This window comes from Podarcis pityusensis, assembly GCF_964106645.2.
Source record: "Podarcis pityusensis genome assembly, chromosome: 6".
NCBI lineage: Eukaryota > Metazoa > Chordata > Lepidosauria > Squamata > Lacertidae > Podarcis > Podarcis pityusensis.
Window position 1 is genome coordinate 94,515,044 of NC_138030.1, and position 19,381 is coordinate 94,534,424.

The 19,381-nt window shown below is 46.0% G+C and overlaps 1 protein-coding gene across 1 annotated transcript in view; it reads right to left on the reverse strand.

The window, feature by feature from the left end:
* The window catches only part of PAPPA2 (pappalysin 2), a 134,413-nt gene that overhangs the window by 98,012 nt on the left and 17,020 nt on the right, over positions 1-19,381 (reverse strand). The window contains exon 2 of the mRNA XM_081012021.1: positions 12,565-13,627. Coding sequence (XP_080868147.1) covers positions 12,565-13,627 — 1,063 coding nt within the window. The remainder of the gene's footprint in view (positions 1-12,564; positions 13,628-19,381) is intronic.

Below are 19,381 nucleotides of genomic sequence, written 5' to 3' on the forward strand. Positions count from 1 at the left end.
GGCTTCTTCTGGGCACATTCTTGTTCAAGGTCAATGTCTGGTTCTCATGATCTTTAATCTCTGCAGCTGGAGAATTCCCCAGATCGACTCCAACAACAGTTTTCAAAGCTCCCTCTAGGGGATACAATTTCTGTTTGTATCCGTCCTTTTAAAAGCAGATCCAGCAACAAAATTACTTTCGTTTTTCAAATATTTTGTTCCTTTTAAATGGAAAAGGAAACATTGGAATCAATATGTTTCTCTTTTTTAACTATCTATCAGCAAACGTTTTATTCACAGTCAATGGACTTTCCCAAAACGTCTGTCTTCCTAGCAACCTGTTCCCAGGTTCAAGGCGGTGGAAATTTATCTTTCTTTACTCTCTCTCCTGCAGGCCTGAACAATCTAAGATTTCCCCCCTCTTCTCCTGCTTCCAAGGGGGGTTTAGTAGTTTCAGCCGATGGAGATTTAGTTCTTTACAAAAGTCTTTCCAGACTTTAGCTTGCAATGTCTTTGCTTCAATCTATTTACAAAAGCGGAAGGCGGACTTCCTGTTTAGAGCCTTCCCGCTTCGGTGCCAAATTAAGATATTTCATAGTCCAATTTTCCGTTCTACTCACGGGTAGTTGTTTAAAGTCCAATTGTCCACAGGAAAAAGTCAGCGCTCTCCGGCAACAGCAATGCGGCTTCACTCCGTGAAAAGAGCAGTTGATTTGAAGCACCGCGCCGCTCACCCCACGTCGGTCCGGATCCCCGAAACCGGGTTTCCCTGTGAGTAGGGGAGGCGCAAAAGGTGCCTGCCGAATCCCACGTCCACAGGCTTCTCCCGCCTGTGGTTTTTGATGGGTCTCCGCCTCGCCATGGTGGTCCAGACCCTAATTTCCACGAAATGGATTCCTCCCGATCAGAGGAAATCCACCATTGCCGGAGGCGCTAACCCAGAAGTCCCAGCTACTGATCTCAAGATAGTTGCTGTCAGAGAAATTGGTCAACATGTTTCCAAAGACAGCCACAACACCTGAAGACTAACTGGAGCTCCAACACCAGCTGCTCCTTCTTTTCCCTCCTAAGAACAGTATGAGATGGGTGAAGATGAGCTAAACTTGCTTCTCACAGTAGGGCTGGTAAAATTATTACCTACCATTTTTTAGCACAAAATGCAATCTCTGTAACTATGGGAAATGGACACAATTTCAGGTTGCCCACCCCATAGGCAGCCAATCCAGCTATGCAACAGGGTGACTCTCTGTCAGGGCTGTGCTGTGGAGGCGGGCAATGAGTCTGCTTCAGCACAACGTGGGATAGCTAAGTTGGTAGAGCATGAGAGACTTAATCTCAGTGTTGTGGGTTCAAGCCCCATGTCGGGCAAAAGATTCCTACATTGCTGGGGGTGGCACTAGATGACCCTGGGGTCCCTACAATTCTATATATGATCTAGTTAAACTAGATTCAGAGTGTGTTTTGTTGTTGCTGCTGCTCATCTTCTTCAAAAACAAAACTGCAGCAAAACATGAGCGAGATGAGCAGGACAGGACGGACAGGAGTCTGAATCAGGTTGTGAAGACTCTGCATCCCAGAGAGATCAGTCATGCTGGTCACTTAAGTCTCTGGACAAAGGGGTCAGCAGCTTCAGAAGATCAGTCTGCTTCTTCTGGCACTCACCATCAAAATGCCATCCAGTTCATCATTTTTAAAAAAATTAAAAATAGGTTTCAGTGTTATACAACACAGTCACGGCAAAGAAAAGAGCATTGCGTTAAGATTATGGTGTCATTTCACATGGTGTTAAAACCCGGACAGTCCATGCAGGTCCTACACAGACAGGTTTGTGAGGCTGGTAGAAGAGCTTTACTTGCTTTTTTCCCTTACGTATGGAAAAAAGGGAGACCAGGTTTGAACCCTGCATCCTTTTATGCAAGCGGGGCTATAAAGGAAAATACCTTTGATGAAACCTGGTTTCCCAGTTCATCATTCATCTAGTTCATGTCCTCCAGGGACAGCTAAAAGCTATTCTCTCAGACGTTCCCAGAAGCTACATGGTGGATAGCAAGCGCCCAGATACTGACCTGGGTGGTGAGGTTCTTTCTGACCCAGATTCTTCTCTACGGCTGAAGTCATACATAATACTGAAAGGGCGCTGAAAACACATTCTTCAGATGTGCTGCCAGTCCATTCTCACAGATGTAGACAGTGAGGCCCCTCCCCGATTTCTGCCTCTTCTTCCTCTTGCTCCATCTGGGGGAAATTAACAAGGCAGCCAGATGCAAGAGGCGGGCAGGGCTCCCATACCTTTATTAGTTGCTTAAAAGGAGGATTACAGAAGAGGAAGCTCCTTCCAGGGGTGCTGTGTTTATCTGACAATTATTCACACATGCAAGACGGTAGAATGTGGCAAGATTTTCACTAATTTGAAACACTAATTTAGCAACTTGGTAACCCAGAGAAGAGGATAAAGACACAACAATTGTTTTTAATTGAGCTTAGAACAAAAAAAAGCAAAATTGACAATAATTCTTCTGCTTGTTGCCAGCCTGGGGCGCCTCCCCAGATGGAAGACAGCAATTTCCAGATGCACCGTGCAAAGCTGGGAAGAGCCTCCTAGCCGTGGAAACATCTGTGCAAGGGAATAAGGGAGTGAACAGCTGGAGCCAATTATCATATTGTGCCTTCTTGGGTTCTCTTTCAAATTTCACTTCTGCACTACAATATAACTTTGTAACGAAGTGCACAAACATACGTGCATGAACAGGCACACATGCACACCAGAGACAGATGTTTTGCTCTAAAGTCCATGGCTGGCAGCAGTGGGCACCTTGAGATAAAACCTTTCCTTTGCTATGCCTGGTATGTTGTACACACATTGAGTCTCTCCCTGAGTTCCAGCTCTTATTCTGGCTCTTGGCTTTAAGCAGAAGGAGGAGGGTAAGGTGGTCCGATACAGAGAATCTCAGGGCTTCTTTACTTTCAACAACTGTATTGAAGAGGAAGTCTCAGCAGGTGCACCTTCTTGCATGCCTGCATGACAAGCTCCCCCGGTCAAAAGGAGAGAGAGAGAAATCCTCCCTCCACTAGGAGGAAGGAATCTTAAAGGTCCAAGAGTTCTGTGCTCCCTTGCATCTCACCATTGCCTCAAGGCAGAATTAAGATTACACAAAGGCATTCTGCTCAGGTGTAAAAGAATAGAGAGAACATTATGCCCACCAGCACCAGTCACACACCACAGGTTGGAAGGTGTACTTGTGGTGACACCCTGGAAGATCACAGGTGTGCTGCTTTTACATGTGAGTAGAACACTTGAAGAGCACTCTCAAAGAGACTACCAACTCAGCGCACCCAATTCAGAGTTAAGGGTCACTACTTCACTCCCCTGCCGGAGCGGTCATCCCTTTAAACAAGGGTTTCAAACTTTCTGTCTTCCGACATCAATGTTATCTACTGAGGAATCCCTTGCAAGTCCACCCAAGGACCCTGAGTGCTGTAGAGGATCCAGGGCCTTTAACCAGGGCCAGCCCACTCATGAGGTGGACTGAGGCAGCTGCCTTGGGTGGCAGAAACCTGCAGGGTGGTCGCCCACCCCTGTTGCCGCTGCTAGAGAAGCAGAGGTAGGGGCTGCTTCCGGTGAGATCTCATGAGAGCACCAAGCTGCTGCCCTGTGACCCAGTAAGCAAGCCTTTAGCAGAGAGGTAGGGGCGGTGCCTTCCTGTTTTGCCTGTAACTCTCCTAGGTTGTGCATTGCAGAAGAAGCTCAGTAATAATGGGAAATAGTTTCCCCCCCCCCCGAAAAGCATGTCTGCCTTTACTTATCTGCTCACTGAGAATCCCCAACCAGCTTCTGAGGAACTTCCTGGGGCAAGTGTCCGAAAACTGCTGTCCTAAAGTGAAGGAGAAGCAGGACTTCTGATTCAGTCAAAGCTCTTCTAACCCTTTAGTGGTTCATCTGCAGTAGGGGGCACAGGACTCCCGCCTCCCCTCACAAACATTTACCCTCCTTATTTCCCCACCGCTATGGACCGCCATGAAAGAGAGCCAGCAACAAGATCTTCACCACTCTGGTGCTTCTCTGGTGCTATCAGTGCCTTTGGAAGGGCCATCTGGATCAGGACCACTATGGGGTGAGGTGGGGGAGACACAAATACATATGAGGCTACATTTTGGAAATACAGAAAACTTTGGGAAGGCTGATCATGGATCTGACCATGTAACATGCAGTTTTCCCCTAGGTCCAGGACCTAGGACACCCATGTCTTCTACAAGCAAGCCATCTGCAAGGGACATTCCACCTCTGGTTGTGCCCACATTATGATTTGCAAAGCCTTTTGTTCTCTGCCCCTTGCTGCTCCTCACAACTCGGTGCACATCTTGCCACACTCTCCTCTTACTTGCCCTTCTGTGTGCCAGGACTTACGATCACTTTACGAGCAACAGATGGAGTAGACATTCATCATGTGCTTAGATCTCTGGACAACATTATTATTAAGTCTGACTTAATTTCTACCCACCCTCCTATAAAACCGAATTGATAACAGCTTCTAGGCTGTCCCCTTTCCGTTGCTTTCCCAGACTCCTCAAACATAGGAGTCTCCAACTGTCAGGATCCCGGCCAGTATATGGCAGTGCGCACATGGGCATGAGTCAGAGACTGGGCTTGGGTGCAAGAGATCCATCTGGCTGTCAGCAGTTCACAGATCATGGTGGTGTCATAATCAATGTCGAGAGAGATTTTGTAACCAAATCAGGGCAGGAAAGCAGGTGCAAGGAAGGAAGGAATGCAGACAAAGGCACAGGAACAAGAGTGAAGAACAGGCAGGAGGGGAAAAATACAAAACTGAAGAAAAAGACAACAGGGACCTGTCACAATCCTTATTGGCCACATTCTGGAGCTTTGTTCCTACTTTGTCATTTCTGAGCACCCTTTCATACTCACTATTCGCATGGTGGGAAAACGGTGGCATTTTGCCAGTAATCCAAATCATGGTCAGTACCTGGTTGAATACATAGGAAGCGCACCTCTTCTCGTGGCAAAAGAGGGTCTCCCAGAGCTCCTGCAAGTTTGAGATTCCTTTTGAGAGCAGAGGGTCTGGTCTCAGGACCACCCCACCGAGCCCTATCATGTTGCAGCATGAGCTGCAAAGAGGCCCATCTTCTCTATTTTTATTTATTTATTTATTTATATTTACATTTTCAAAAACAGGAGCAGAGAGCATATTTAACCCCCATTCCTTTCCCCTGTCCCACTTACAACTTCGTACCAAATACAGCATATATACATATACCATATGACGTCCCTTCCACACTTTCCCTGGTTCCTTTGCTTTTCTGCTACTCCACGTAAGCCACATCTTTTTAAACATCCAACTTGTTATCTATTAAATCAACTATTTCAACTCTGCTGGATTCGCTGGAGACCTGCAAAGCTATGTATCTGTCTATACCGGTTCTTAAAATATTCACTATTTCACTAAATGTGAAAATATTCACATTTTCTATTCCTCCTTATATTCCTTATCTTCATTTTCTCTTATCCTGTTCGCAAGACCAGCCAGTTCAGCACATTTGAACAATTTACACTGTCATTCTTCCTTAGTGGGGACCATATCTGTTCTCCACCTTTGTGCCAATAAGGTTCTAGCTGTGGTGGTGGCGTATAGTAATAAACTCTTTTGGGTTTTGGGGGGACCTCGGTTGTTACCATCCACAAGAGGCAAATCTCAGGTGTTTTGGGGAGAGGCCCATCTGCTCTAGAAGGGAGGGTAAGCAGGACAGCAGGTTGGAGCCAGGAGTGCTGGCCAAGGAGGGAGACTGTGAGGCGCAGCCCTGAACTCCAGCCACACACACTTCCCGCCCCCCTGGAAAAACAGAGAGGAGAAAAGCAAAGCTAAGAATTATGGAAAGGAAAGAGAAGGGCAAGGGACACCAACTGGAAGCAAAATGACACTGATTCAAAGAGACAAGTCGGGAGACAGACTAATAAAGTCCGAGACGTGTCTCAAGAGGAACCGCCTGACCTGTGTCTGAACAGGACACAGAAGTATTTGGCTGACCCTAGTCGATAGCCACCACATTGCAAATGTTCTTTTCAGTACAAAGGGCAGCGTACCGACAGCCTCTTCACACACTATAAATCTCCTGCATGGAAAGCAGCTCAGCAGAGGAAAAAGCACGCCCAGATAACGTGCAAACATACGTCCCACACACATTTCATTTTGGGTGTGTTCTACAATAACACTCAATGAACAGGTCTCTGGAGGAGCCCTCAATGCCTTTCACTAGGTATAAAATACATTTTGATCACTCGTGTGTTCTTAAAATGGCGAGTCCCTGAATCTCAGCATTCTACACACCATGGAACATGCAAGAGGACACTGGCCAATAAGAGGTTCTGGGTAGTCTTCCATTGAGAAACAGAAAGATTCCACGACTCTGCTCTACACAAAGCAGCAGAAATAAAGCGTGGTGGCCCATGCCTTTTAGTTTGCTGACATCACACCAATGTCTCACATTGGGGAACTTCAGTCTTTCTCTATACCAATGAAAGCCAGGTGCCCATTGCCACATCTACCACATCACTTCAAAATGCCAAGGCCCCTGTCACCCCAACTGGTGCACTTGCCCACTCCAAATAATCTACTTACTTTCTGAACCAGCATCTACTGAGGAGGAATAGAGACTAATACCAAGTGCTAACTTGCTAACTTGGTGGCACTGTGGTCTAAAGCACAGAGCCTAGGATTTGCCTATCAGAAGGTCGGCAGTTCCAATCCCCGCGACAGGGTGAGCTCCCGTTGCTCGGTCCCAGCTCCTGCCCACATAGCAGTTCGAAAGCACATCAAAGTGCAAGTAGATAAATAGGTACTGCTCCAGCGGGAAGGTAAACGGCGTTTCCGTGTGCTGCTCTGGTTCACCAGAAGTGGCTTAGTCATGCTGGCCACATGACCCAGAAAAACTGTCTGTGGACAAACGTCGGCTCCCTCAGCCAGTAAAGCAAGATGAGCGCCGCAACCCCAGAGTCGTCTGTGACCGGACCTAACAGTTAGGGGTACCTTTACCTTTAACTTGCTAAGCTGTGCATGACACCATTTTGTAAGCCTGTCACAAGTCTTCCCTTTTCCCCCCTCACCATGGAGAGTTTACCACAATGCTCTTCAGTTCACATGACTAACTTTCTCTATACAAAAAAAAAAAAGAAAATTAAAATCCCCATATGCAGAAAACTGCCGTGTCAGTGAGAAGGCTAAGCTAAAACCTTTCTCTCCTGGTATTTAATTTTTCTACCTGCAGGATGTTTTGAGGTCATTGTTTGAATGTAGGAATATTCAGTCATGAGAGCCCCTTCCAAAAATCTGAAGCGGAAGAGCCCAGACAAAGGTTTGCCACCTCCTGGAGAATTAGGCTCCAGGTCACTCACTGTGCTACAAAACCCAGGAAGAACTTAAATCCAAAGCTGATGATCTATCTACAGCTCTACCCCAGCTGCCTAAATACTTTACAGTTACATAAAGTAAAATATAAGGCTTAAGTTCACCTTCCCAGTTGCCCTGTTGTTAACTGCTTTGCTTTACTCTGGCACAGCAGACCTTGCTGAGTCAAGAATATAGCTAGCTAAGCCTCCACAAATGTGAGACAAAGAACAAACATATAATCTCCTTGCCACAATCATCGTGGTGTTCATTCCCACCTAAGTAACAACCCCCACAACGGTCTCTCTCAGGAGGTGATGGACTCTCCTTCCTTGGAAACCCAGCCAGATGGGTGGGGTAATTAATTATTATTATTATTATTATTATTATTATTATTATTATTGGTTTTTATGCAGAGGCTGGATGGCCATCTGTCATGGATGCTTTAGCTGAAATTCCTGCCTTGCAGGGGTTGGACTAGATGACCCTTGGGGTCCCTTCCAACTCTACAATTCTCTGATTCTCTATCAAGCTTAGAGTTTGTGGGGATATGGATTATGTTTATTTAATAATGAGCTGGTTGTATGTAAAATTGAGGATTAAATTTGGCGAAATGTGAAGGGTGGGAGACGCTGGGAGATTGGTAGTGTTTTAGATGGGTGGAATGCATATTATATATTTATACAATATATATATATATATATATATATTCTAGGGGTTTCATTTTCACCCTCTGCACGCAGCCCCAGTGAGGATGAATTGTTTATTACTGGGGCCAGATGCCAGTCAGCCCTGTTCAAGGCCAGGGAGGAATTTGTGTGTGTTGTCTGGGAGGAGGCAAGGTCTGTTTTTCTCAGGCAAAATGTTGCTCAAGAGGTATCAGAAGGAAATGTTTCAAAATGGATGAATGACCATTACTGATAGGTAAAAGAGGATTTACTCTGCTCGATTATTTTGAGGACAAGTTATAACAATGTATAGAAGCCATAGCAGAAATTGGCAAATGAACAGGGTGATGTTTAGGGAGAAGGGATGAATGTATTTTGAAATGATAGTTGGAAAAGTTATTTTATTGCCTGCCCTTGCCCCAGTAGGCTATGCTCTTTTTAGTTGGCTACATGTTGTACAAGCCTGCAAAAGACTTATGTCTGGGCCATGAAACGCCTTGAGCGACACCTACGACACTTGATCTTAGCCAAAAGGCCGAGAACTGTGCACACGGCCCTTTCTTCTTGAAATTAGGATGGGATGAACTGCGATTATAATAAAAAATACATTGTTGTTGTTGTTGTTCCACATGTGTCTGTGTGTGAGATAATGAGAGAAACTTCAGTTGCAACCACATAATGGAATATCGTTTTCCTCCGGCGATAAATCTAGCCCAGTCTGCATCTTATTGCTCTGGCTCCTTGGGGCTTGTTTTGCTTGGTGTTTTTTAATGGTAGCTGGTAGACAGAATCAATCACACAAGCGGTAATCCCCTGCAAATGGAACTTAATAGATTTTTTAAAAGGCAGCCTATTGACCCAGAGACCTTAATGGCTCACGAGCTGCTTGAGTCTGGCATGCAAATTCGCCAGCAGACAGTTTATAAATGCACACAAATCGAAAAGGGTAGTAAAAATCCTTTTAAGTGGCAGGCCCTCCAAAAGCACAACAGAGAATTTCCAGCATTAGAGCTCTTGGTATTTACATTATAACCTCCCATGGTTGCCTCAGTGAGATGCTGAATGGATAGCCGGCAGGGAGCCAGCCTCTTCCTGCCACAGCTGAAGAGGATGACATCACCAGAAAGACAAGCAGGTGTCCAGCAAAGTTTTAGGACTTCGGATTAAGTGAACTGGGCAATAGATATCAACATCTTGAACTGACCTTTTATTTTAGGTGGAGCTATCACCATGTTTTGCCATATGTGAAATTCTGGTGAGAAACTAGGAGGTCCCTACTTGAGAAAAGAATCAAAGGAATTTTTTTAAGCCTTGCAAAGTGAACATCTCAATATTGCCACCAGATTTTGCATTAAGTAACATTTCAAAGCAAAATGAAAGACTCCTGCTTTAGCAAAACAACCATGGAATTTTGAGGGAACCCAAAAAGATATTTGCAGTTCTGTTCTGTGCATTGTTTCTTTTTCGACTGATCAATGTGAATCATTCTGTCAGGCAGTGTGAAATGTGGGATAGAGTCTTGCACCTCTGAGCCTTAGGTGTGAGTCCTGGCTCTGCCTTGGGATCACTGTCTGGGCCTCAGGCAGATTCAATTCCCACTCTTTGCACAGTGACCCCAAGAACAGTGCATGGATTAAATGAATGCAGCTTATAATGCACTCTGCAAATGAAAAGTGCTATATTAGATTCATGATTATGACAACGCCCACCTGCATAGTTCAGTTTCCTGGGTCATAGATGTTGTTTTTTAATTTAGGATGGCCATAAATGTAAAGGTAAAGGGACCCCTGACCAATGCCTGAGCTAAAACATCCACCAACACCTGTAATCAATTTAGTTGTGGTCATTTTCAATCCAGAGTCTGTTTTGCCACAGGTCATCTGGTTATTGGCGGCGGAAGCATGGCACTGTGACTGGGCACACAACCAAGAGCATCTGGAGAACCACAACCTCCCCACCTTCTGGACATGGCTGACTTAAGTCCATTGAATTCATTGCTCTGCTTTGAGCATGACTTAGGGCTCAAGCACACTTGACCTTTTACCCCGTGCTTTCTTGGCAGAGCTCTGCAGTGTCTGAGGGCTCTCTCTCTCTCTCTCTCTCTGCCCCGGTGCTTTCCCCATCCAAGGTAAGGTAAAGGTAAAGGGACCCCTGACCATTAGGTCCAGTCGTGACCGACTGTGGGGTTGCGGCGCTCATCTCGCTTTATTGGCCAAGGGAGCCGGCGTACAGCTTCCGGGTCATGTGGCCAGCATGACTAAGCCGCTTCTGGTGAACCAGAGCAGCACACGGAAACGCCATTTACCTTCCCGCTGGAGAGGTACCTATTTATCTACTTGCACTTTGACGTGCTTTCGAACTGCTAGGTTGGCAGGAGCAGGGACCGAGCAATGGGAGCTCACCCCATTGCAGGTATTTGAACCGCCGACCATCTGATCGGCAAGCCCTAGGCTCTGTGGTTTAACCCACAGCGCCACCCGCGTCCCACTCTACTCTTATTCACAAGCTGAAACACAGTACAGTGCACCTGTTTACAGAACTTATCCGCACCTCCCATAAGATGTGGACGGAGGATTGCCTTGACATGTGCAGCGTTTTGTTCACATTCTATTCAAAGCAAAGAAGGGTCTCACTCAGTTGCACCTTTTCTAGTGCACAATGAGAATGCCATCTCAGTTTATCAAAGGATACACACGTGGGAGGCTGAATGTGACTTTGGTTTTCCGTAACTGGATCGAGATGCATGGAATAGTTACTAGAGATCTGTAAGTTAGGAGCACTGATGCTGACTGAAGCTCCTTCCAGCAGTACAAAGTCCAGTAGCTATTGCTCAGTGAATGTAAATGCTTAATTGCCCAGATGTGTAATATTTACAGGTAGGTTGATTATTATATTATACTATATTATATTATATTATATTATAATTATATTCTGGGACTATTTTATGCTCTTACTTATTTCTTCACACAGAGGAGGGTGGACTTATACTAGAGTGGAGTCTAGGAAGTCATCATCATCACAAACGTACGACCAAGAACCTAAAATCATCACATGCTTTAATATGGTGCTTAACATAAAGAGTCCAACATCAGATATGGCTGCATAAATGCCTCTTTGTTTGCTAAAGAATTATTTGCAAAACTGTTATCTTCTGCAACAAGACTCTTCCCTCATTTTATTTCTTATGAAATGAATTCTCATCCAAATATATATTTAGATCCAAGGCACTGAGCATTCCAGGTAGCAGAAGACTGTATACAGGCCAGAAGTCTCTTTTTCTCTGGGATATGAAAGGGCACTCATTATTATTATTTTCTTGGGGGGGGGGGATTTGTAATGTAAGAACCACATTCTAAACTCTGTACCAGAGAAATTTTAAAAAAATTAAACCCCCAGCCTGCTTCTCTCCCCACAATGTTACCCTTGGCAGCCGAGGGTCTCTGGCTCTTGGAGTCGTCTCCCCCATGGCCTCTTCCAGGCTTGTTTGGACTGCAGGGCTATGGAGCCTTCGGGTTCCATGGCCTCTCACTCTGAACAGGAACAATTCCTATTTCCTAAAATAATGGCCCTGACCAAGCCAAAGAAAACTAAAAACAATATATTCATTTAACAACACTAACAATTTCACCAGAACTTGCCAACTCAAATGCTAGCTAAATCATTCCAGAAAGGCTTTCTACTGGACCTGAAGAAATCCCAAAAAACTCCTCTAGCTGACACTCATCTTTACTTTTGAACACGAGCAGGCCCCTTGGTGGCGGTCAGGGTGTGTGTGTGTGTGCGTGTGTGCGTGTCAATATTAGCAGCTCTATGCGGAAGACTTCCATGTCAATTGGCAAGGAGACGCACATCGCCGTTTAAGGAGTCTCCACATTCACTGGCTGAGTCTACAAACAACACGAGGGATATTCAAATTACAGACATGAAATCAGCTTCAACAGTCATTCTCCCTTCCCATGAGAGCTGTAGCGCTGCGAGGAGAGCCCAGAGATCTCTAAACAAATAATTATGTGCACCATTGCCAAACTTAAGTTCCAATACAGAGGTGGTGAACATTTTAAGTAGTATAAAGCCATTAAATGTCTGAACGTGAAACAGGGCAGAAGCAGGTATTGGAAACCTGTGAACCTCCAGAAGCCATTGGACTACAACACCCATCATCACCGGCCGGCCACTGGCCATGCTGGCTGGAGCCAAGGGAAGTGGGAGTAAGAGGGAGGACCACAGGCTCTCTGCAGGTAGCCAGCCTCAGGCACATTTACTCCTTTCTCCTGCTCCCACCCACCCCACCCCCCATCAGCAAACATCTCTCTCCCTTCCACTGCACTGCTAGCACTGCATCAGCAGTAGTCAGCGCTGACCACAGTTCACATTAGCCTAAACCCAGAGAAATGAATAGTATGAGAGCGGAATCAATGGACATGATCCTGTGGACTTCATTGCAATGGGCTTCAGTGCCTAGGAGTCTCCAGGCAGGAGGGCAGGGCCCTCCCTCCCTCCCTTGTCCACCCACAACTTACCGGTGTGGAGATTCAGGGTCAAAGCACGTCTTCTTCACGTTGGTCACTCTGGGGTTGCAACAGTCCCCGTCATCAAAATTGTCAAGCATGTTGTTGCATTCCATGTTGCAAACCCCATCCCGGCGCACCCAGTCGTAGCAACGCCCCAGCCGGCGGCAGTCCCCCCCGTCGTAGCCAGTCAGCGGGTGCTCGCACTCGGGGTCACAGTATTCATTGCCAATCTTGCTGGGCTCACAGTTCATCAGGACCACGCGGTGGCGGAGCAAGGAGCTCTGCACCTTGTGTACGCTCAGTTGCCAGGTGATGTTATAGCGGCCAAAGGCCCCGCTCAACACCCGGTGCTGGTGGGCAATCTGCTCCTGGCTGACAGTAGGATGGAGCCCCTCATCGTCATGAATGTTGACGACCCGGTAACGGACCACCTTCTCATTCCTCAGCGGCCAGTGGCTGTTGTAGTAGGAGATCAACTCCACGTTGTCGCAGACGGTCTGCCCACAGAGAGGGGGCATGAGCGGTGAGAAAACCGGAGGCTCTGGCACTTGGAAGGACTCCACCAGCGGGTAGGCACCATCTTTGAATGTTACCCATTGCTGCTCCAAGCGGCTGAACCTTGCACTGAGCACCATGGTAGCTTCTCTGTCTTCAACCTTTCTCAAGAAAGCTCTCTGGAGTTTCTCCTGGGGTAAAGCAGCATTCCAAATGGCCAGCAGAGCCAGGTGGCCACGGAAGTGGTGCCCGTCCTCTGAGCTGTCACCTCCCAGAATCAAGGTGCGGCAAGAAGCCATGAAGGGACTGTGGAGGGCCCCAGACTGCTGCGAACTACGAGCCACCCGTTCCCCATTCAGGTACAGCAGCATCTGCTTCCCGTTGTAGGTGGCGGCCACATGAGCCCACGTATTGAGTTCATAGCGGTGTGGTACCGATATGGTGGAAGATCTCTTGAAGCGGTCTGTCCGGAGTGAGAAGAAGAAACGGGCATCCTTCTTCCCGGTGTTCTCCTGCGTGCGGATGCCAAGAGTCCAGCCCCTGTCACTGGCAACGTGGGAGCAATTGTCAAACACACCTGAGTGGAGGAGAGAGAGAGAGAAAAAAGAAGAAAATTCAGCACAGATGCTAGTACAATGACCACACTACCTCTCAGCTCTAGAACAGGAGGAGTGATTTTAGGATGAATCCACACTAGATCTTCAAACTGGCTTGGATCCAAGGGCACTATAGTGGCTTCCCTCAAAGAACCCTGGAAACTGCAAGAGATGTGAAGAAGTCTTTGTTTAAGAGGGACGACAATTTCCAAGGTTTCTTGCTAACAAATCTAAACCAAAACAGGTTGGAAACGCATTTAAAATTTGGTCCACTAGACACCAATTCCAATTGGGTTCTAATTTGTAGCCACAACGATAGTTGTGCAGTGTGTTCTGTGCTGTGGCTGGATGGTTACGTGGGAGCCGGCTGAAGTTAAATCCTTCAAAGACAGAGGTCCTTTGGCTGGGACGGGACGATATGGGATTGGGGGGGCAACTCCCATCTCTTGCGGGGGCACAATTAGTGCCAGCACCGTCCGTTAAGAGTTTGGGTGTAATCTTCGACACCTCCCTTTCCATGGAGGCGCAGATTGCAGCTACAACAAAGGCGGCATTTTTCCATCTCCGCCAAGCTAAGCAGTTGGCTCCTTACCTCTCTCGCCCTGACCTAGCCACTGTGATCCACGCGACGGTCACCTCCAGACTGGATTATTGTAACTCGCTCTACGTGGGGCTGCCCTTGAGACTGACCCAGAAACTCCAGCGGGTGCAGAATGCCGCGGTGAGACTCCTTATGGGGTCTTCGCTGCGAGATCATATTCATCCGGTACTATACCAGCTGCACTGGCTCCCGGTGGAGTACAGGATCAGGTTTAAGGTGATGGTTTTAACATTTAAAGCCCTATACGGCTTAGGACCCTCGTACCTACGGGACCGCCTCTCCTGGTATGTCCCACAGAGGAACTTACGGTCTTCAAATAAAAACATCCTGAAGGTCCCAGGCCACAGAGAGGTTAGGCTGGCCTCAACTAGAGCCAGGGCTTTTTCGGCTGTGGCTCCAATCTGGTGGAACGCTCTGTCACAAGAGACTAGGGCCCTGCGGGACTTGACATCTTTCCACCAGGCCTTTGGTCAGGGCACAGCCTGACTCCCTCCTTTGTCAATCTTCACAGAACTTTAGACTAATGGTTGCCATCCATTTGATTTGAATTAATTTTATAATGAAATGATTTTAGAATGTTGTACTATTTTATTGTTGTTAGCCGCCCTGAGCCTGGCTTCGGCTGGGGAGGGCGGGATATAAATAAAATTTATTATTATTATCCAACCCTAATCATTAACCTGGGCTGTCTGGAATCTGCTACATCAGTCATGGCACCGTGAAGGCAGCGAGAAAGGGCACATTCCCTACACCACATCCATCTAAAGATCTTATTGGAGAAAGAAGTGCTTTGTTCCAAATCTGAGGCAAGAAAAGGAGGAAGACAAGCAGTGTGAAGGCGCTCCCACCACATATCCTCTCCAGCACTGAGCTTTTTTTGGGGGGGGGGTGTCTCCCAAGTTTGCAGCAAATGCCAGTGGTGACAACTGGCCAGTCCCTTCAACTGCCACTGAGAAACGCACACACCAAATCCCTGTAGCTGTTCTGAAACTTTTTTATCAGATTGCTTTTTTTAATTCCTAAAAAGGAAAGCGAACACACTGGCCGGAGCATGGCAAAAATTATGGCTGAATCAGCATTAACCTCAAAAGAATATACTTCTTTTTTTTTTAAAATAATATTTATTAAGATTTTCAAAAATACAGAAAGTGAGAATTAAAATACATTCAGAACCTTATTTTCATACATCCACTTTCTGGGACTCCCCCCTTCCCCCACCCCTACCATATTCCTCTTTCATATTGTTGGCTCCACAAGCTCTCGGTTCTAATTAAAAACTTAATTTGTTTAGACCCTTATTCGAATTTAAAATTTATACACTCCTCCTCAATACCCTTAATAAAAGACAAAAATTTCTCTCCCAGGGCCCACCCCATTTTCATTCCACAATTTCCCTTTTTTTTTAATAATAAAGACACCCCACACAATAGAAATATCAGAAATAAGAAATAAAAAGTATAATAGATGAAAAAGAGCCAGTTCAAAAAAAAAAAAGAAGTTAACAAGCCTTTGGGTTTTAGTTCTCCCCCCCTGTCCCCGGTTTAATTTCCCCCTGACCACCAAACCATGTTATCCGCCTGGAATTCTTAAAGTCCATAAATCACCTATTTCCCCCAACTCCTTGCTGGCTTTTTTTTTTTTTTTCTTTTTATAATTATTTTTTAAAACACTTAACTTCAGATCTTTAATAAAGCTCCCCCCATTGTTCTTTCCAAATTGTAGTCCAGTTTCCTCTTGTTCCGCTGCTGAAACGTTCTAATTCAGAAGCTTAGTAAGTCTGCAGGGATTATTGTTATTCAGGAACAAAAACTTGCGTTCAGTCCCTTCCTTTCTTCAATAGAAAATTCTATTGTCTCCTTTAGCTGAACACCCTGTAGACAAAATATTATTTCCGTTTTGCAGCTTTCCCAGAAGATAACCAGTCCTGTAAAATTCCAATGATATTTTTCCACTTACGACCATCTTTGTAATGTCCCGAAACTCCTCTAGGGGGATTGTTGTAACTTTGTTTTCTCTAGTCCAAAAGTCCGATTGTTATCCATGTTTTCGCCATTTTGTATCCAAGTTTTAACAAGTTGTAACAAATTGTAACAAATTTAGCCAGCAAAGTTCTCATAATAAAATCCTCTCTGCTTTCCGACTTTGACAGCTACTTTGACAGCTGTCAAAATCTCCGACTCTTTTCACCAGGCTCTCTCTTCAATCACCCCGGTTCCCAGGGGGGGGGGTTACGTTTCTTCTCCCTCAATTCTTCCTCCAGCACAGTTCTTATAGTTCCCCATCGTGGAATTCTTAGTTTTTATCAACAATACAAATCTTTTTGGGCCTTGGTTTCCCCGTCCTTGTTTTGGAAGGTTTACAATAGGGGGGGGGACTGACTTCCTTTTTGGATCCCCCCCCCCCGCTCGTGTCCAATTCGAAAAAAAAAATTCTTTTTTTTTTCTCCTTTTAAACCCAGTTTCCAAATTACTCACGGGTTGTTGTTAAGAAGTCCGAATTTTCAATGGAAGAAGTCAGCGCTCTCCGCCGAATGGCATGCGGCTGCGCTCGGCAGGGATAGCAGAGGACTCAAAGCACCACGCTTCTCCCCGGCACCCGATCCGTAGCCTTTAAAAAGGCTCCTTCACGAGTCGGGAGGGCGCTAACGGTGCCAGCCGAGTCTCCATGTCCACGGCCCTCGTGGCCGTGGTTTTTAAGGGTCCCCGCATCGCCGGTGCGGTAGGACCCAGCCCCTGCCGAGCAGGCTCCCTCCGGAGCTCGGAGGGAGTCCGCCATTCGGCGATGGCGCCAACCCGGAAGTCCCAAAAGAATATACTTCAGTCATGCTAACTGCAAATCTGGGAGAAAACGCATACTGTGGGTGAGCGCCACCACGGTGACTTCTCTTTAAATAATACGCCAGTTTTCTTGACCCTGCACTGTGAAAACTTCTATAAACTGGAAAACAGCAATCGATGCCTTCCTGCTATTGTACAGCTATGCACAATATCACATTTCACTTTGTATAAGCCTTATCCTTCCACACACAAACATTCTACTCCTCCTCTGTCCATGATATTGTCACCGGGCACCGGGCATGGGGTGGGCAGTCATTCCATAAGACGACTCAGGCATCTCCAACTCAGGCATCTCCAACTCCAATGAAGAGCAAAGCTCATCATTATAAGAACTGTGCCTGAGTTTTATTCCTCTCCCTCTTCCTTCTCTGTCACATTTCTCTTGTATGTGAACTTTTCCCCCCATTTAGATTGTATTATTATCATCATCATCACTATTATTTATTATCAACAAAACGTATTATTATTATTATTATTAATTCATTGTCACTATTATTTGTATTACTAGATCAGGATCTTTGCTTGCAACTCAAGGCGGTCTGTAGTCTTCAAGGTTGCAGCAGCAACCAAGTCAGGCTGCGTCCAGGGATCAGAACCTGCTTTGTTCAGCTTTGTTCCCTACCAGTGGAGCTATCCAGAGAGTCAGTGCTGACTGAGCAACTAAGCCCCTAGGAAAACCACAGCGGACAGCCCCTGAGTGGCTACCCTTGCTCTCAGTCCTGTCTGTGTTAAACAGGCTTATTTCTTGCCTCTTCAACAGAACAATTATTTTCCCAGCTGGCTTACTGGGAGAACTGAATGTAGCCTGGAGAACCACCCTAGCTTCAATTCTGCAATCAGGCCACTCATATTCTGCAGACTGGGTATTTGCATGCATTTTGCATAAATTAATTGGCTGAAATCACCCATGTTTTAGGATACTTAATTTTTTTGCAGGTGAAAAGGGGGGTGGTAAGTAATTAAAGGAGAATGACATGGAAATATTTATATGCTCTTGTCCTCTTATCCATGAGGGTTAGAATCATGTTTATTTAAATGACATCTGATGACCTTAGGATGCCAAATGTGTTACTAAGTGTGAACAGTTGCAGGAATATCTTGCCAGGGGCTCATTGCCGGCTCCAAAATTCCCTTCTTGTTGTCAGGGACTCTGAAGCTTGAAGTGGGAACCTCATGGCCTGAAACTGGAGCCCAAACTAGCAAAGTGTGCAGTGGACCTGAATGCATTCAACTGCAAGAACCCTCTTAAGGCACAGAAAGGAATAAGAATACGCAACACTGGCCCCGCCTGAAGCCTCTAGGTTGGCCATTCACAGTAGCTCTTGGCCAGGTCAACACAAGAATGCCTTCTGCTCAGTGAAGCTGGAGAATAGATCCACCGCATCTAATGAAAGGACATTTTAGCTGTACATTTAAATATTTTTTATAGCTTGGGCCCAAACAAACAAGATGAATTTTAACAGGGAGAAATGTAAAGTATTGCACTTGGGCAAAAAAAATGAGAGGCACAAATACAAGATGGGGGACACCTGGCTTGAGAGCAGTACATGTGAAAAGGATCTAGGAGTCTTGGTTGACCACAAACTTGACATGAGCCAACAGTGTGACGCGGCAGCTAAAAAAGCCAATGCAATTCTGGGCTGCATCAATAGGAGTATAGCATCTAGATCAAGGGAAGTAATAGTGCCACTGTATTCTGCTCTGGTCAGACCTCACCTGGAGTACTGTGTCCAGTTCTGGGCACCACAGTTCAAGAAGGACATTGACAAACTGGAACGTGTCCAGAGGAGGGCAACCAAAATGGTCAAAGGCCTGGAAACGATGCCTTATGAGGAACGGCTAAGAGAGCTGGGCATGTTTAGCCTGGAGAAGAGGAGGTTAAGGGGTGATATGATAGCCATGTTCAAATATATAAAAGGATGTCACATAGAGGAGGGAGAAAGTTAGTTTTCTGCTGCTCCAGAGAAGTGGACACGGAGCAATGGATCCAAACTACAAGAAAGAAGATTCCACCTAAACATTAGGAAGAACTTCCTGACAGTAAGAGCTGTTTGACAGTGGAATTTGCTGCCAAGGAGTGTGGTGGAGTCTCCTTCTTTGGAGGTCTTTAAGCAGAGGCTTGACAACCATATGTCAGGAGTGCTCTGATGGTGTTTCCTGCTTGGCAGGGGGTTGGACTCGATGGCCCTTGTGGTCTCTTCCAACTCTATGATTCTATGATTCTATGATTCTATGAAATGCTTTAATTAATGTTCTTACCCATCCTGAGCCTTCAAGGTGAAGAAATGTTACGTATT